We start from the raw sequence: 18,650 nt of genomic DNA, 5'->3' as shown, positions 1-18,650 counted from the left end.
TGACAAGCTGGATATTTTTTATTCACTTCTAGAGACAGAAAAAAGTTGGTGTTGGTGTGTTTATAGCTTTTATAATGTTAAGTAATAACAAGAACTAACTTGTTTCAAGGATATTAGACAACATTAAAAGTATTAAGAAATGGATAAAAAAGTATGAGTCATTGTTCTATAAATAAACCATTTCTGAATGTGCTGTTACTGGAAAATAATCGATTTCAGGGCTGTAACAGTAACTCTGCTTTGTGTCGGGCCAAATCACACCACCGCGTTGCTTATCATTTTCCTATAGCAGCAACCCCCCAAGTGTTTTATTCCCAATAGCAAACATAAAATGGATGTGACCAGTAGCCATATCTTCTCTGTAGACCTCCTGAGTAGGTTTTTTTACTGATGCATTGTTGCCTATATGTACACAGGCTCCTCATATTACATTTAGACAGAACACAATGTCATTCTGTGCAATCTGACAGAAAAAAATCTAACACAAAGAAATCTGTCCCTATTTAGAGTCATTATTTTATTGATGCTTGTCAAAAACTGTGAACTTCAAATCTCTATAAGGTTGTAAATGTGCACATGCACTAAACTAAAAGTTAACTAGTCATAGTGCATGTATAGTGAGAGACTCAGTGCAAGTCTATGTGACATGTAAGCTCCAGTCATTCGTGTGAGTTACTGCATTGCTGACAGATGTTGGGAATGTCCAGCTACTCATGTTGCACACACCTTATGATCATTTACTGCAGCTTGTTCCCTGACGTACGGGGCAAATACAGGAATTGATGTCACCATCTCTCATTCTGACAGCGCAGCACACTGTACTGTCTGGAATCAGAAATCCAATCATTTGTTACGCCACTGGGAAATGCCTGCTACCAACTCAGTTACTCGCTCATAAAATCACACTCATGTTTAATACTTGAATAAAACAACAGCCAGTAAATTGTTTATTGTCTCTAACACACTCCAGCTCATATCATTAATATCAGAACGCAACAAAATATAAGACATGATTAAATACATATCCCCTTTGAGTAACATACTTATTAATTTAATCACATGACATGAATCCAAACTCCACAGTTGAGACCATAGATATTGCACTTGATACAAATAAATAGTATAAATGCAGTCATTTTTTTTGATTATCGCCCCAAAATAGGATTTGTACTACACTTCAAAACAAAAATATAGAGCGGTTTCAAATTAGTACTATGTCTATAGTTATATATAATACATCTATAAACCTAAGCTGTTTCTAAGCTTCATATACACATCATACACAGGACAACAAAAACGATGATTATTTCAGTTGCGCTAAAAAGGAACTAAAAACATGTATTAACCAACAATTTTTGAAGTGAAATAGAAACAGGTCTTCAGTTGCACCAGATTATGCCAAGCGTTTTAATTACTTGGCCTATAGTACATGTGCTACATAGTGTAGAATGTTTTAGTATTACATGTTGTGTAGTTACCCATAAAATGAGTTTAACTGATTAACACATATGTTGGCTGGTATGAACATGTTAATTAGACATCTTTGGCAGTTATTTCAGTTCTGAAAGACAAAGCACTGTTGAATTTTCGAATCTGATTGGTAGGAAGGTATTAATTAACTTTCTATAACAGCATATCTGACAGTAGCTCTATTGCTAACATTATTGTTTCTATGGTAACAAAGTATAGTATATAGTATAAGCATAGTTACAAAGGGACTTGTATGGTGGACGTACCATCTAAACAGATTTTTAAAAAGTGTACAAATGTTAATATGGTGACGTTTTCTGTGAAGAGATGTTTATTTACCATGTTTGGAAGGAGTCTCCGGTATCAGAGCTTTGTAACGGTCAGCGGTAAAGCTGTTCTTTAAGTTTTCTGATGTGCAAGGAATTTACATTTCACAATCTCTCAGGAACATGCAATCTGTATATTTTCGGGTTATTAACTTTGATTCTTTGTTAACAGCTTTATTCCTTAGATATAATTTGTTATTTTAGATTTCTTACCTATATTCAAAGGTTTTGATTAAAAAAAATAAAACAACAGTTTGGAGTTCCACTCAGAAACACCTTCCTTCAACAATCATATTACAGGATTAATGTTGAATATTATGTACCTGATTATTGAAAGTGCTCTGTGTTCCTTGTCACCATCTCTTCAATACTTTAAAGTGCATCTCATGTCTGTATGTCACATTAGGGGCTTAATGGTAGGAGAATGGAATGGATTTTTGCAGAAAGAAGAATGTAGTTGAAATTATTTCTTTCCAAATTTGTAGAGTTGCTTACTTTGTCCATGTATACCCCAGATTGGATGTGTGTGCTTTAATCATTCTCTATCATTTATGTAATTCTTGCAAGCTTGGATATGCTCATTTAAAAATCAATTAATCATCAATCCTAGAATGCTCTTTGGATTGTCCCTTTGTGAAAAACCCATAAGGGTTCTACAGTATGTAGACTTACAACAAAGGATTTTCCTTTGAACTCTGTATATTCTCCTTTAGGAATATACAGGCTTCAACCTTACAAAACCCCACTGAGAATTTTTTTTTTAATTCAATCAGCTACCAGCTATTTGCACTCTTTAGCTGAAGGCAAAATGGTTGGAACACACACACACACACACACACACACACACAAAGACACACCTGCATTCTGAATTTTACAAATATTTAAAACAGAACAGTTGCACATCAACTGTTCCCCTCCCATGTACAACCTGCTCATCCCCAGATTAAACCCCTTCAATGGTAAGTCACTGAATACCACATATTGCTCCCTCAAACCCCATAAGATAGCCAGCGTCTGTTTCATTATCTCACCCCAAAGTTCCACTTTGCGCAACGTTCTTCATCCTATATATGCCCATTATAGCTCTTACAATAAACCTTCATGGGCTGATTGCAAGGCCCCTTAGTACTCTTGGGTCTGGTAACCAGAAGATCCATCATAGTTGGTATGCATACTGCCTGGTGCCTCCATGTCTCCTGTGTAGCCTGGGTACTCCATGCCTTCAGAGCGCACTGCTGCATCCTCATTTGGGTCAGTGTAGTTCTGCGAGAAGAGACTGGAACTTGCTCCGAGCTTGTACCTCTGAAATGCCAGGAAAGCCTGACCAGCCTGAAGGATATGAGTGATCGAGTAGAGAAATGGTTGGTGAATAAAAGGGGAGGAAATAAATGGAAGGAATTACAGGTGGAAAATAAGGTGATGGTGGTATTAGGGCAGAAGAGACAGTGAGAATGAACATGTGACCAGTATTCATTGCATAAATGCGAAAATAAAGGTTGGGTGGAGGAGTAGTGTAGTCATGTGAGAGAGAGAGAGAGAGAGAAAGAGAGAGAGGAAAAGGGGAAAGAGAAACATTAATTTGGTTAGTTACAGATAATAAGGCATGTTAGTTTATTAAAACATGAACTAGTCACAATGAAAGAAGTGGTTTAATGAAAACAAAATGTTTGAGTTCTCAAAGTATGTAACAGTAAGTATGCCTGATTAATGCTAACACTAGGAAGAACTTGAAGCACTTGGACAAGAAATGAATTAAATTTCTTTAATCAGAGAGATCTAGTGAAGGAACAGTTTCATACTGACAGCTTTAGTGAACCCATCTGCACCCAATTGCACATGTATGAATGTCAGACAGAACCTTTAAATCCTTAGATTATGTTTACTTAAAATGCATACTTAGCGAAAAGAACTTGAAGTTTTCGTTGAACACTCTATGGGCAGTTTCTTCATAATAACAATAAAAAATAATAATGAAATACAGCTCAATATCCAACAATTCATATCAACATCAATATCAACATTCACGATATAATCAAAATCTATAAATTATGCAAAATAAGTATCTATATGTAGTCTAAGCTAAAATTACTGCAATTGGAAAAAAAAATATTGCAACAAAACATAAAAACCTAGTTACCCTACAAAACTAAAAAAAGGAATGCTAAGAGTTTTCTAAATTTTATCCTACAATAATGTTTGCGCATAAAACCCCTTAAACATCCAATGGGTCCAGATTTACATCTCTTGTCAGTTAGTTCCACTATAATTACTGAATAATAAAGAGTAGTTGTCCGTAAAAAAATGCTTTAAAACAAATACCCGAATAATAAGCAGGAGGTTTGAGGGGTTAAACTGTTGCAGCAGGAGTATCCTGTATAAATAGTGCCCTCTAGACAACAGATGTAAACATGCAAACAGAGAAAAGATCATTTCCCTGGTACATTTATATTATCTTCACACGTTGCTGAAACACTTTTGTTCTTAAATGAACTCAATTCCACAGGTCCAGCTTGTTTTGCTCAATGAAAGAAATCACTGAATACGTCGTTTGACACAGTGCAACTTTGCAGAACAGGCTCCAGTGTATGTTCAGTTACATTTCTTCGATTAAAGACATTACTGCTTAAAAGACGATGGACATTAAAGGCACTTTATGTTCCATTTTCATTACCTGGCACAAAAGCACACACAAGGCTAAAAATCAATCTTTCACATTTTAAGAATCTGTGGATACACGCCTTCTTTGTCTGAAGATTCTATTGAAAAATTTTAAATCTGAATGTGAAAACATGTTGAAGCCATATATGAAGCTGCAATCAGAGATTTCAGAAGCACAAAGTGAAGGAATGGGTGGGGAGGTGTCATAGACAGTGTCTGAACACAGTAACCAGGGAGAAATAACAACAATATGAATAATTTCCATTGCACAAAAAATCATTTTATATATACTGTGTGTATGTTTAAATAAATACAATAAAATAATATAATATTTATTATAACTAAATAAATGACATGTGGCAGTAGAGCAATGCATAATCATGTAGATCCTGGTCAAGAACAACAATTAATGTTCACATCAAACATCAGAATGGGGAACAAATGTGATCTCAGTGACTTGTTGTTGGTGCCAGGTGGGCTGGTTTGAATATTTCAGAAACTGCTGATCTGATCTGATCTGATCAGTGGGTGGAAACGCCTTGTTGATGAGAGAGATCAGAGGAGAATGGCCAGACTAGTTTGAGCTGACAGGATAATAATTCAAATAATAATTATGATTCAAATAATAACTCTTTACAACCGTGGTGAGCAGAAAAGCATCTCAGAAAGCATAGCACACTGAACCTTGAGGTGGATGGGTTACAACAGCAGAAGACCACATCGGGTTCCACTCCTGTCTGCCAAGAACAGGAATCCGAGGTTACAGTAGGGACAGGCTCAGTGAAACTGAATAGTTGAAAATTGTAAAAAGTCCATGCATTATGCATTGTGCTGCTGCCACATGATTAGCGGAATGGATAATTACATGAATGAGCAGGTGTACAGGTGTTCCTGTGAAAGTGGCCGGTGAGTGTATAATATATTATTATATTTACGTGTCTCTAATTGTGACTTCAAGAATAAAAACACTATCTACCAGCCCATGATCAACACTGGCATTCTGTGCAAATGGTATTTTCTTTCACAGTATTTCAGTCAACATACTCTACATTTCCCTCACGCAATTCCTGACTTCAGACCAGATCGGATTGTGTGTGTAAAAGTGATATATTTCCAAGATATCCCTCTTAGTGTGTGAATATCATACCACAGAGAGAGAGAGAGAGAGAGAGAGAGAGAGAGAGAGAGAGAGAGGGAAATGGCTTCACAGTGGATGGACACCAGCACCTGTTCCCTGTGCTTGTATAAGTGTGTAGCATGTTAGACAAATGGGGGAGGAGGCTGAGGGGTGAACAGTTTGTTGTACTCCTCTTCAAATGAAACTCTCTTCATACGCTCCATGGCAAGAAACGTTAGCGCACCCTAGAGAAGGACAAAATGAGCAGCACGTTGAGCATTAAGATGACGCACAAGGGGCAGAGAAACTGTTTCCCTTAAATCCTAGTAAGTTAACTGTATTGATTCTTCAGTATTGTCCAATCTAAATGAAAATGTAGACAGAAATATGTCAGTGTTTTAATCAGAGTAAATCCTTTAATGCTACAAAAAATGAGTAGAGAGAAAAATAGTGTGGTTAAAGACTCTGGCAAGAAAATCAGTGTTAATTGTTAAAGTTAGACATTAAAAAAGAGTCAGACCAAGAACACATACATCATATAGAAAGAAGATCAGCCTGTTAAATGCTCATTCTCCTCAGAACAGTGGTCAGGTACTGACAATATGATAAACAAGAAGAGAATATAGTGTTAGTCACATTTTTAGATCAGCATCTATTAGAGAGCATGCACTCTAATACAGTTTAAAGTTGGCGTAAACATTTAAATTTTACCAGGTTTAAACACATTCACATTTAAATGTATGGCCATTAATCCTTAAAAAGGTACATTAGTGCTGGACTGGGCCTAAATGCAAAGCATGCAGATGTGACACAGACCACATGGGAAGATGTTACTTTAAAGCAATCTCTGACAGCATGGTTACAATTCCTTATATCACAGAAGTGTGAAATTCTCATATCTGATTGGTCAGAAGGTGCTGATTAAGTTTCTACAACAGCAGCTCTGATAATAGTGCAGACTGCAAAACAAATCACATGTTTATATTAATGAACTTGTTCTATCATCATTTCTGTAGTAAGAACTACAGAAGAACACTGGGATTTAAAAAAACTGTGAACTTTTCTGTGACAAAATGTAGCATTTGTTGGAAGGAGTCTCCAGTGTAGGTGCTTTGTAACAATCAGACATAAAGATGAAGGTTTACGTTTTCTGATTTTTCTTTTTACACTTATTAACTTCAAGACAGAGATAAAAGAAAAGCTGGCAAAGGAAGGACATTTTATAGCTGTGATAGCATAAGTGATAACAGGAACTAACTTGCTTTGCAGAAGTTCCATGACTTTTATCATGTAACTACAAATGAATATAAAATATAATGCTGTTCTTTAATTAAAATTTTTTAAGAGCACTAAAACACTTCAGGAATGTGCTGTGTTGGTAACAGTAACTCCACCATGTCACTGATTATTTTTCTATAACAACATGCCCTGTTGTGTTTTTTATTCCTTATTTATCAATCAAATGCTTAATTTGATTTAAAACAACACAAGAAAAAAACATCAATTACAACTACACTATATAGCCAAAAATTTGCGGACACCTGACCATCACACCCATATATGGTTCTTCCCCAAACTGGTGCCACAAATTTGGAAGCACACAATTGTATAGAATGTCTTTGTAGGCTGTAACATTACAATTTCCCTTCACTGGAACTAAGGGGCACAAACCTGTTCCAGCGTGACAGTGTCCCTGTGCACACTGTCATTATCACATGAAGACATGTTCTGCCATGGTTGGAGTGGTAGAACTCGAGTGTCCTGTACAGAGCCCTGACCTCAACCCCACTGAACACCTTTGGGATGAACTGGAACAGTGACTGCCCCCTAGGCCTCCTCGCTCAACATCAGTACCTGACCTCACTAATGTTCTTGTGGCTCAATGGGCAAATCCCCACAGCCACGCTCCAAAATGTAGTGGAAAGCCTTCCCAGAGGAGTGGTGGATAACACCAAATTGAGACTAGATCTGGAATGGGATGTTCAACAAGCACATGCTGTATGAATGTTATGGTCAGGTGTCTGCAAACTTTTGGCCATATAGTGTATACTAGAATAGTCGAAGTCTATTGAGCTTTAAATGATGAATCTGAGAAAAATGCTTCTTTTGCCTTGTTATAGCTTGGAATCAGAGACAGTGTAAATAGTAGTACTGACCCATGTGAAGATGGAGAAGAAGGAAAATGTGATGGCTGCTCTTGCTGCATCTGCACCCTCGTTTAAGGGGTTGTCTTCAGGATTGGTCACCTGCCACTGATTGGTCAGGAAACAGAAGCCCACAAACCACATGAAGGCCCAGACGGCTGAGGAACAGGAGGAAAAAAACGTTGACAGAAAACACCATGATCAGAATTAACATTACAGGATTTAAATGGCAGCCGTGCACTACGGGTGGGTTTAATGAAATACAGGGTGCGATGTGGTATTTATTACTAGCCCACTCAAAATTCACACATAGGGTGCTTGCAATTCCACAGTTAGCCAAGAGAGAGCAGCAACGTCTCTCTTTTTGTGTGATGTCAAATAACAGCTTTACTCTTAAAGCTCTAATGTCAAACAATTTAAAGACAGGACATTTTTACATTAGCCTTCATGCACTTTGGAATTAAAATATTCCTTTATTTAGGACTTTCTGGATTTAGTAAACTAGCAAACTCCAGGTCTGCACTGATTCTGGGCTTAGGAAAGGCTTGGCAGGGCTAGAAGAACATATGGCAAGATCACAGTAAGACCAAGCCTTTTCATAAACAAACCACATCTTCCCTGTGAATTGTTCTGGACCAATAAATATATACATTTATACACAAAGAAAAAATTGCATTTTATCTTTGCTTTTGAATTGCTTTTTTGATATAAATTTGCAATTATGTGTAGAGAGAGGATGTAAAGCTGTGACTGAAATGTCCATTGTTAAAGCACTATACAAATACATTTGAATTGGATTGATGATTTTTAATATTATTAATAATAATAATTATTGTGTTGATGTTGGTTATTTATTTGTTTTGTTTGTTTATGCATGTATGTATGTATGTATGTATGTATGTATGTATCTATCTATCTATCTATCTATCTATCTATCTATCTATCTATCACCTAACAGAGAAAATACAGCTCAAGGTGCTTTACAAAGGAAAATGGGCAATTAAAAAAAACAGCATAAGGGAAGAAGCTGGAAAGAGAGAAAATAAAATGTAATAGAAATTCTAAAAATAAATAATTCAGAAAAAAATAATAAATAACATAACATAAACAGTAAATCACAGTATTGTAAAAAAAAATTCTATTAATTATGTGCTGAGGCTTTACATTAAATTGTATCCATACATCTATGTTTGTTGCATCTATGTTTGTTGTTAGAGTGTGGTGTTCCATTGCTAAAAATGGAATTCACAATTTTTTCAGGCACCACACAAAACACAAAAAAGTTGTACAATACCAGTCTTTTCATAATGGTAAGATTTTAAAAGCCATATAGTGAACCAAAATTATTCTCAACAACCAGCATCTACACAAAGTAGCACATATTTCATGACACGCTTCCTATTTTATTGCTGTCAAGGAGACTGAATATTACTATAAAGTAAAACTTTGATGCAATGGCATCAGTCAGGATTGGTCAATATGGCAAATGAAACCTAAGATCATAGAAGTCTCACCCGAGAAGCTGATGTCTGCCAGAACGACTTTCTTACGGTCTTTGACTCCACTGATTTGTGGGAAATAGGCGTCCAAGGCCAAGAAGGCAAGACAGGTGAGAAAGGCCAGAGAGCCCATAGTCACACCGTAGTTACAGGCATTCTGGTTACGGTTAAAGATGCAGTACTCCTCCTCTGCATCAGGTCGGTTCACATAGCCCTCATTGGCAATACACCCAAAAATCACGATGGAGAAGATCTAGAAGGGGTTGGAGAGGAGAAACATAAAGAATGAAGAAAGGAGATTTAGTATAAAACATGATAAGGGAGTAAGTTATGGAGAAAGTGAAACACATTCGTTTTGGCATTTCTGGTAGAATAAAACAACTGGAATAAAAGAAAGAAGAATAAAAGAACAGATTTCAGAAAAGTGGGGGCAGGGCATAGCTGAGCATACAACTGCATTTTTAAATATAGACCACAGTGAATCTCCTAAATCTCTATCTGATCCCTGTTTTAAATCCAGATGCACTATTTAGCTGGCTAACTGTGTTTCAGTCAGAGTCAGATTAGGTTGCTCTGTTAAAGTTGAAAACACATACACAAACAGAGAGAGAGAGAGAGAGAGAGAGAGAGAGAGAAAGAGAGAGAGAGATTTTTTTTCAAGGGGGTCTGCCAACCATTTCTTAGAGAGGCAGCAAACTAGAACTGACAAATGATATCTTCATCTTCATCAGTTCTTAGGTTTAAGTTTTGACAGCTAAGTACTTTCTTTAATGCATAATTTAAAAGAATAATCTTTAACTATTGAATTAATTTAATGATTATGTGATTATTAAATAATCTTACATAAAAAATAAATAAATAAATAAAATGATTTTTTCCCCATTTGAATCATAAGGATATGTAATGAATAAAACACGTCCTGCACTTCCTGAAAAGTTCTTTTCCTCTCAGACCACACTGCAATTTTTTATTTACTAAAAAAATCATATCATACATTTTATCCATTTATAGTTACATTTAATTTTTTGGTATATGTGTGAAACAAGTCAGTCCAATTATCACTTACTGGAAACTCGGGACTCCTTACAAAAATGCTCAAAAACATCTACACACAGTAAACTTCACCATATCAACAATTACATGTTTTAAATCTGGTTACATAATGCAGTTTGTAAATATATTTTCTATTAAAGTGGTCCTAAATGATCTGGGAAAGAATGTGGAGGATTTCCTCAGCTCATAATGGAACCTGTGAAAGCTGTTCCGATATTATAACTGCAGCAACTTCACGCTGTTACCCTCAGCGCAGTCTTTCTGTCTTGGGTCTTAAGTAGTGAGCTGGATCACAAGGCTCCTGCTCTCCATGAGCACATGAAAGCAGGCTTTGTTCGAAGCAGCACGTGGGGTCCTGATCTTGTGATTGTCAGCAGCAGAGCCTTTCTTTTATGCTCCATAGTTCAGCCTAAATGTGTAAGTGTATATTTAGTGTTTCAGAACTATGGTGTATATCACAAGACTATGTTACTGAGAGATCAAATCTGTAGTCTATTTATGTCCAAACACATCCATCAATGCACCACACCACAGAACACACCATAGAATTGTGTTTAAAAAAAACGTACAGCACCAAATGCTTTGGACTTGAGAATCACTGATTTTAACCAGAATTAGAATTCACTGCTGTCCAGCCATTTGTTTTGTATTCACTTTTTAAAAAAAAAAATAAATTAATGTTAGGTAGCTAACATATGCACAGAATGGATATGTACGCCAGAAAGTGTGCTGCTATAGGACAGTAATAAATGATGGGGTGGTGTGATGTGGAACCGAGAAACTGCAAAGTCCTCCATTCTGAAAACTTTCCCGTGTCAGAAGGCTTTTTAAGGCTTTGCCTTCAAACTTTTTAAAAATCGGTTTAATCCATTTTAAAATCCGAACTGAACCGTGCCATAACTGTCCGAACACCTTCTGACCAATCACAATTAAGCGTTCAACAGCGCTGTGTCAACAAGCCTCTGTGTCATGACAGGGATCGCGTGTTATGCAGTGTGTGTGACATGATACCAAAAATTTCCAAAAAATACTCTGTTAATTTTATTAAACTTATAGGACATGCCTTACCTGCTTTTTTTTTTTTTTTTTGAAAACTACAATTATGGTCACACTGTTTCACCCTTGTGTGGTCTTCCTGTCCCTTTACAGTATTTACTCCACATAAACACATCTGTTATAGGTCCCCCTAAAAAACTTCATTATGTTTTGCTTTGGTGGTTGAAACCACAGTATCCTTAGAAAACACAGCATAATGTCAAACAAAGTATTTTAACACACAACATTCTCACAAATGTAAACTCCAACATGTGGCCATGATGAAACCAAGATGAAGCCGCTTTACACTTGCATACAGTAAAGTGTCATGTGTTTGGAGTGAGACGTTTCCTTGAGCCAGGAGGTGACCGTTTTACTCTGGGTCTTAATTTCTCTCTCTCACTGTATGTTCATGGCCTGTCTGCCTGCACCACCCCCTCCACCACAAATCCGTCCATATAATCTCACTGACCTTCAGAGTCAGAGCTGAGGAGAGAGAAAGAGAGAGAGAGTCTAATGTCCACTTCAACAGAGAAAATTCAGTGGCCAAAATACGTTTATCAAGAAATAATAATGATAAGCATGTTAGCTACAGTATATCAAACTGTTCTGAATGTTAAGATGATTTAAGATCATTGTGGAACACATCCTATCTGACGCATATTTGCACAAGAGCACATTTGAAAGCAAGACTCTTTCTGCAGTCATTCCACTGACAGAATGGACTCCGCAATCAATATTCTGAGTCTGACTGGTTCTTTTTTTAAATCAATCCTATTATAAAAATAGTGATATTCATAAGCACACACTTACACAGTCATGCTGCCAGAAACAAACGAGATTGAGAGAGAGAGAGTAAACTCTTATTCTATATGATATACATGATATATAATGATTTTAATGCAAATTTCTCCTTTGTATACACACTAAATATAGACTTTTCACAGTGTTGTTATCAAGATACTAGTCTTGGTATTACTTAGCACTGGATTGAAAGGAAAATCAATGGTATTGCCCATCCACCTCTCACAGCTCCAGGGTCCTAAGTTCGAACCTGAGCTCAGGTCACTGTCTATTCCTTTCTCATGTTCTCCCAGTGTTTGTGTGGGTTTCCTCTGGGTTCTCTGGTTTCCTCCCACCTCCCAAAAACATGCTGGTGGGTGAATTAGCAACTTTAGAGTTCATTATGGTTTGTGAAGCGTGAAAGCTGTTTTCAAGCCGGGGAACTGATCCCTGGTCCTCTTGAAAATGGTGGTCTGGGGTTCACTTCAACTGAACCATGGTACGTTCCACATCAGGTATGAAAGCTGTCTTCTCTTGGCGCCATATGCCAAGTAATATGATTTGTTCAACTTGTTATGTTACTTCCTGTTTCTATTTCTACCATCGGCAAAAGGGTTATTATGGTTATTGTTATATAAAACCAGACTTTCACTGGACTGGAGCACTGTAATCAGCTTACCTTTGTGGTGTGAGTGCTTGCACTGAGAACATTGCAAAAATGCATGTCTTATGCCCACCTGCCTGGCTAGAAAGCTCCTTATACGAGAACAGCTTCTTGTTTGCAGGTATTCTTGCATGATGACATGCCATGCATTCAAAAAGTGCTGTTTTTCACCACTTGAGCATTGGTACCACAGGACAGTAATTAAAAAAAAAAAAACAGCAAAAGGATGAAACCTATGCGTTTTTGCAAACCTGTGTGCACAAAAGTGAGGTATGGAATTGCACAATCAATCCATGGTTCAGAAGGATTCTTCAGTGTGAATGCAGATCTGTGATTATGAGCCCTTTCAGCCAAAAATGAACCCAGAATTGGTCCTGGGTGCAGACTTAAGTATTCGAGCCAAGTGTGAAAACGCCCTAAATGCCCCTAGGTGTGAATGAGTGTGTGATTGTATGTGCATGGTGAGGGACAGAGACTTTGGTCAGGATACTCATTAAAATCTCACACTAAAATCATTTTTAATGATTAAAAGTTAGTATTGCAAAAGCTGGCATTGGGAAGGTCTTAAACAATGTGTCGTGCAACCCTCATCAATATAATGAATAATTATCACAATGCAGAGTGAAATTTTAAGGATGTAGCTGTGTGGAATGCAGAAATATGTTGACTAGAATCTCAAAAACATATGCAGTAGACACTTATAGATCATATAAGAGGTACAAAAATGCAAGAATTAGATATTTATCATGCAGATTCTCCATATGCACACAGTCATCTCAGATGGTTGCCAACACAGCAGCTCTTACTCAGACTAATAGAGTCATTATCAGATGGATAAGGCTCTCATTTATCTCACCTTCACCACACACACACACACACACACACACATGCATTCATTGAACAGTAAGTGACCTGTAACCAACAGTACAAAGCTCAGAGGTTAAATCAGGAATTTATTGATGATGTATTGATGGCTTTGGTCTTGATTGACTACCCAGCATCAGGACTAAAATATTTGACAGATATTTCTACTAATATGCGAAAGAAACTGCATAAACTTGAACAGTGTACTGAAATAATAGCTTGACTGTGAAAGCAATAGCTGGCACGAATGATCTCTTCAACATTCCCTGCTCATAAAGACAGAAAGGATTTGACCTTCAGCTATTTATTTATTTATTTATTTTACTTTGAATAGACCCGAGAGCAGATGGTGCCAATGGGAAAATGGAAAAAAGTGTCATGCAACAAACTGGACTCGCTAGGAATATTCCAACTTTTTTCCAAGGAACACTCATACATTCTGCATATTTCAGTATTTTATGAATTGTGAATGTATGATTCTAAATATGCAAAACACCTTCCTCCAAGGCTTCCCATTGGCATAAATGGCCTTATATAATCATAAACAAACATCATATCCTCAGGACACTCTGTGAATTATGAATGAAGATTGTAACGTATTCATGACATTTTTTAGCCAATAGGAACATGGACAGAATGTCATGCTAAGATCTACTGGGTGATAATGAGATCAACAATATAATAATTATGATTATAACAATATAATGATTATAAAATGAACAAAAGCACAGTGTAACATATGGTAGCTAGCTTATAACAGCACATCTCAATCTGTTTTATTCCTCTTACGCCACAACAATTTGGCAAAAATTGCATTTTTCCCCCGTTTATAGTTACATATAATATTTTGAAACATCTGCAAAATGAGTTATTTCCTATAACTTATGTTAATCAACAGTTGTTCGCTCACCAGCCTCTCTCTTCTTTTCTCTCTCTGGATGTTAATAATACAGGGAAAAAGGCCTGTATTCCTGAAGGGAAAGTCTTCCCTTAAAGAATTACCACTGGAGACTCCTTAACAATTACACATGTTTTGTGTGGAGTGTCTTCCATACAAGTCCCTGTGTAAGTTGTTACTATAGAAACAATAGCGTATTAGAATGAGTGCATTTACCTTACGGTAACTACTGTCACTACTTTGGCACTACTGTCAGATCTGCAGTTATAGAAAATTAATCAAAACATTCTGACCAATCAGAAGCCTTAAACAGCATTGTGGTAATAACTAGACCTGACACTGTTATGACACTATCAAACTTTAAAGTGTATGGGCTACAACAGCAGACCACATCAGATTCTACTCCTGTCAGCCAAGAACAAGAATCTGAGGCTATCCTGGTCATAGACTCACCCAAACTGGACAGGTGAAGACTGAAGGAAAAAAAAAAAAAAAAACAGGAGATTTTTTTTTTCTAATCTTTATCTGCCAAGTTTCTGTGAGCCTGTGCAAATGTTAGCCTCAGATTCCTGTTCTTGGCTGATAGGCGTGGAACCCAATGTGGTCTTCTGCTGTTGTAGACCATCCATCACAAGTTTTGATGGTTTGTGTATGTTGAGATGATTTTCTGCATTTTTCAATTACAATATTCCTAGCAGCTGGAACCAATCTGGCCGTTTTCCTCTGACCTCTCTTATCAACAAGGTGTTTCCACCCACAGAACTGTCACTCACTCAGTGTTTTGTTTGTTTTTCGCACCATTCTGTGTAAATACTAGACACTGTTGTGTGAGAAAATCCCAGATCAGCGGTTTCTGAAATACTCAAACCAGCCCATCTGGTAAGAACATCCATACACAGTTAAAGTCACAGAGATCATACTTTTTCTTCATTCTGATATTTGATGTGAACATTAACTGAAGCTCTTGACCTGTATTTGATTTTATGCATTGTGCTGCTGCCACTTGATTGGCTGATTAGATAACTGCATGAATTTGCAGTGGTACTGGTGTTCCTAATAAAATGGACAGTGAATGTATATACATACACATACATATATGTACATACGGCTATTTATTTGAAGAAAAGGGTTAAGATGTAAAACCTATTACTAAAACAGAATACTAGACAATAAATATTGTACTACTGTATTTTGTATGACATCCATCAAATATCTTTTTATGCAAAAGCGCACAAAGTAAATGGAGTAATGATGAGTGATGAGAGTCAGGACAGTTGTAGACTATAGTACCCTCTAAAGCCACCTGCCTTCCCTTCCCCCAACCTGCTCTCCCTCTCTCTCTCATCCATTTGTAATCTCTCTCTCCCACCCTCTCACCATGTGTTCAAATACCAGACGCAACATTCAGCAGATTGTGCCTCTCCCTTTCTTTCTAACACACACATGCAAACACACACACATACCAGAAGCGGCAACAGATGAGCCTAAATCCAAAGCTGGTAGAACAATAAACAATCTATGATCATTAAAAGAAGGTTATGATGTTTCTCATATAAGGTGTTCAGTGTTTCGTGTAAGGAATAAAACACGACAAGGTGTGCTGTTATAGGAAAATAATCAGCTACAAGCTGTTGTGATGTGGACTGGTGCAAAGCGTAGTTATTGTTACTACCCTAAAGTTGATTATTTTCCCACAACAGCACATCCCAAAAGTTTATTCCATTTATACCACAGTGATTAATCAACAATTCTTTCTTTATTTCTTTGTTTAAATTAGTACTTTTTAACAGTTTTATAGTTACTTTTATTGTTGTCAAAAATCCAAAAGTTGTTTTTTCTCTCTTTCTTAATAATAAGAAAATAGACTGGTTGGAGCTGACAGGGAATGCAAAGTAATTCCAATAACCACTCTGTACAACCGTGGTGAACAGAAAATCATCTCAGAACACATGTAATGTTGAATTTTCAGGTAAGAGAAGAAGACCACATCGGGTTCCACTTGATTCAGCCAGGAACAGGAATCTGAGGCTACATTGGACACAGATTCACCCAAATTGAACAGCTGAAGATTGGAAAAACTGTCCAGTTTTTGGTGTGCCTCTGCCTTTATGGTCACACATTAATTACAAAGTCAAAACAGGCCATTTTGACAGAACAGAACACAGGGATTATTGTTAGTGTTATTTTCTGTATGTCTGTATGATTCATGTAAGGAATAAAACAGTTGGGGATGTGCAGTTATAAGAAAATAAACAACGACAGGGTGATTTGATGAACCAGAGTGCTATAAGAGCACAAGTTTTTTATTCCTCTGATACCACAGCAATTAGGCAACAATTAGTAGAATACACAAAATGCATTTTTTAAAGAATGGCAGGTGGTACTTTTTATCATTTTATAGTTACATCGAAATAGGGACCCTTACTCACCCAGGACACGAGGCGGAGGATAGGTTGGGGCTGCTGGATAAACGATACCAGATCGAAGGCTCCTCCGGCTTTTCCTGCCCCGTATGCCTGATCCATTCTCCTGCAGTCTGGCACCGCTCTGCTTCCCACAGGTTATTATACAGGTTACACTACAGCTCAAATGCCACAAGTTACTATACAGGTAACACTAACAGCTCAAACGCCACACGTTATTATACAGGTTACACTAACAGCTCAAACTCCACAGGTTGTTATACAGGTAAGACTAACAGCTCAAACTCCACAGGTTATTATACAGGTAACACTAACAGCTCAAACTCCACAGGTTATTATACAGGTTACACTAACAGCTCAAACCCCACAGGTTATTATACAGGTTACACTAACAGCTCAAACCCCATAGGTGGTTATACAGGTAAGACTAACAGCTCAAACTCCACAGGTTATTATACAGGTAAGACTAACAGCTCAAACACCACAGGTTATTATACAGGTAAGACTAACAGCTCAAACACCACAGGTTATTATACAGGTTACACTAACAGCTCAAACTCCACAGGTTGTTATACAGGTAAGACTAACAGCTCAAACTCCACAGGTTATTATACAGGTAAGACTAACAGCTCAAACCCCACAGGTTATTATACAGGTTACACTAACAGCTCAAACTCCACAGGTTGTTATACAGGTAAGACTAACAGCTCAAACGCCACAGGTTATTATACAGGTAAGACTAACAGCTCAAACTCCACAGGTTATTATACAGGTTACACTAACAACTCAAACACCACAGGTTACTATACAGGTAAGACTAACAGCTCAAACGCCACAGGTTATTATACAGGTTACACTAACAGCTCAAACTCCACAGGTTGTTATACAGGTTACACTAACAGCTCAAACGCCACAGGTTATTATACAGGTTACACTAACAGCTCAAACTCCACAGGTTGTTATACAGGTTACACTAACAGCTCAAACTCCACAGGTTATTATACCTATCCTCCAGTCAAACCCCACAGGTTATTATATAGGTTATTACACCTATCCTCCACTAACAGCTCAAACACCACAGGTTATTATACAGGTAAGACTAACAGCTCAAACACCACAGGTTGTTATACAGGTAAGACTAACATCTCAAACACCACAGGTTATTATACAGGTTACACTAACAGCTCAAACGCCACGGGTTATTATACAGGTTACCCTAACAGCTCAATGGGCTGACGCGCTGTAAAAAACTGACTGTCCAGTCGAATCCTCGTTTACTCCTCGTTTACGCGTGTCGCAGAGATGTGCTCCCCCGAGTCTGCCGCTAGCCTAAAGTCTCTCTCTCACTCTTCATGGGCGGGAAGAGAAGCACGAGAGCGCGTCCGCGTGACTGCAGGCGCGTGCGAGTGCCACGAAACTCGTGCGCTTTCTCCTCAGTAACGGGATAGAAACGGAAACTCATTAGCAAAATGGCTAATTTTCGATATAAAACAAGTGTCGTTTAGTGCAAAACGCCGTTTTAGCCTCGCGTTCATTCATCACGGATGAGCTAACTCAATCCGATTATACTAATTTGTGAGGAACATTTTGCGCCATCTGGCGGGACGTAGGCTATATAAATAAAATACGCTTGTTAAAAAATAAATAAATAAATAAAACCGCAAAGCTAATGAAAGAACTGTCCAAATAAGTGGCATAACTGACTTGTTATATGTT

At 37.4% G+C, this 18,650-nt stretch overlaps 1 protein-coding gene across 3 annotated transcripts; it reads right to left on the bottom strand.

Moving 5' to 3' along the window:
• Positions 1-924: 924 nt before the first annotated feature.
• syngr1a (synaptogyrin 1a) lies at positions 925-18,388 on the bottom strand. 3 transcript variants are annotated; one of them, XM_026917175.3, is made up of 5 exons: positions 18,190-18,388; positions 16,941-17,058; positions 9,230-9,467; positions 7,728-7,873; positions 925-3,125 (listed from the first exon to the last, which is right to left on the bottom strand). In XM_026917175.3, exons 2-5 carry the CDS (start codon positions 17,034-17,036, stop codon positions 2,919-2,921), a joined length of 687 nt encoding a protein of 228 aa, XP_026772976.2. In that variant the 5' UTR covers positions 17,037-17,058; positions 18,190-18,388; the 3' UTR covers positions 925-2,918. The 3 variants fall into 3 exon arrangements, with proteins under 3 accessions (XP_026772976.2, XP_026772974.2, XP_053095134.1); XM_026917173.3 differs by having other exon boundaries at positions 18,150-18,382; XM_053239159.1 differs by lacking the exon at positions 925-3,125 and adding an exon at positions 4,431-5,816 and having other exon boundaries at positions 18,150-18,380.
• Between the last annotated feature and the right edge of the window lie 262 nt (positions 18,389-18,650).

The sequence above is a fragment of the Pangasianodon hypophthalmus genome, chromosome 13 (genome assembly GCF_027358585.1).
Source record: "Pangasianodon hypophthalmus isolate fPanHyp1 chromosome 13, fPanHyp1.pri, whole genome shotgun sequence".
NCBI classification, from domain to species: domain Eukaryota; kingdom Metazoa; phylum Chordata; class Actinopteri; order Siluriformes; family Pangasiidae; genus Pangasianodon; species Pangasianodon hypophthalmus.
Note: the sequence above shows the minus strand (reverse complement) of the source record. Positions and strands in the feature narration are given on the sequence as shown.

Excerpts from the sequence above, each read along its gene's own strand:
- syngr1a (XM_026917175.3), bottom strand. The coding sequence starts at position 17,036 with ATGGATCAGGCATACGGGGCAGGAAAAGCCGGAGGAGCCTTCGATCTG. Across the intron at positions 9,468-16,940 it reads TCCTCCGCCTCGTGTCCTGG|ATCTTCTCCATCGTGATTTT; the intron begins GTGAGTAAGGGT and ends AACCCCTTCTAG. Across the intron at positions 3,126-7,727 it reads TCTTCTCCATCTTCACATGG|GCTGGTCAGGCTTTCCTGGC; the intron begins GTCAGTACTACT and ends CATATCCTTCAG.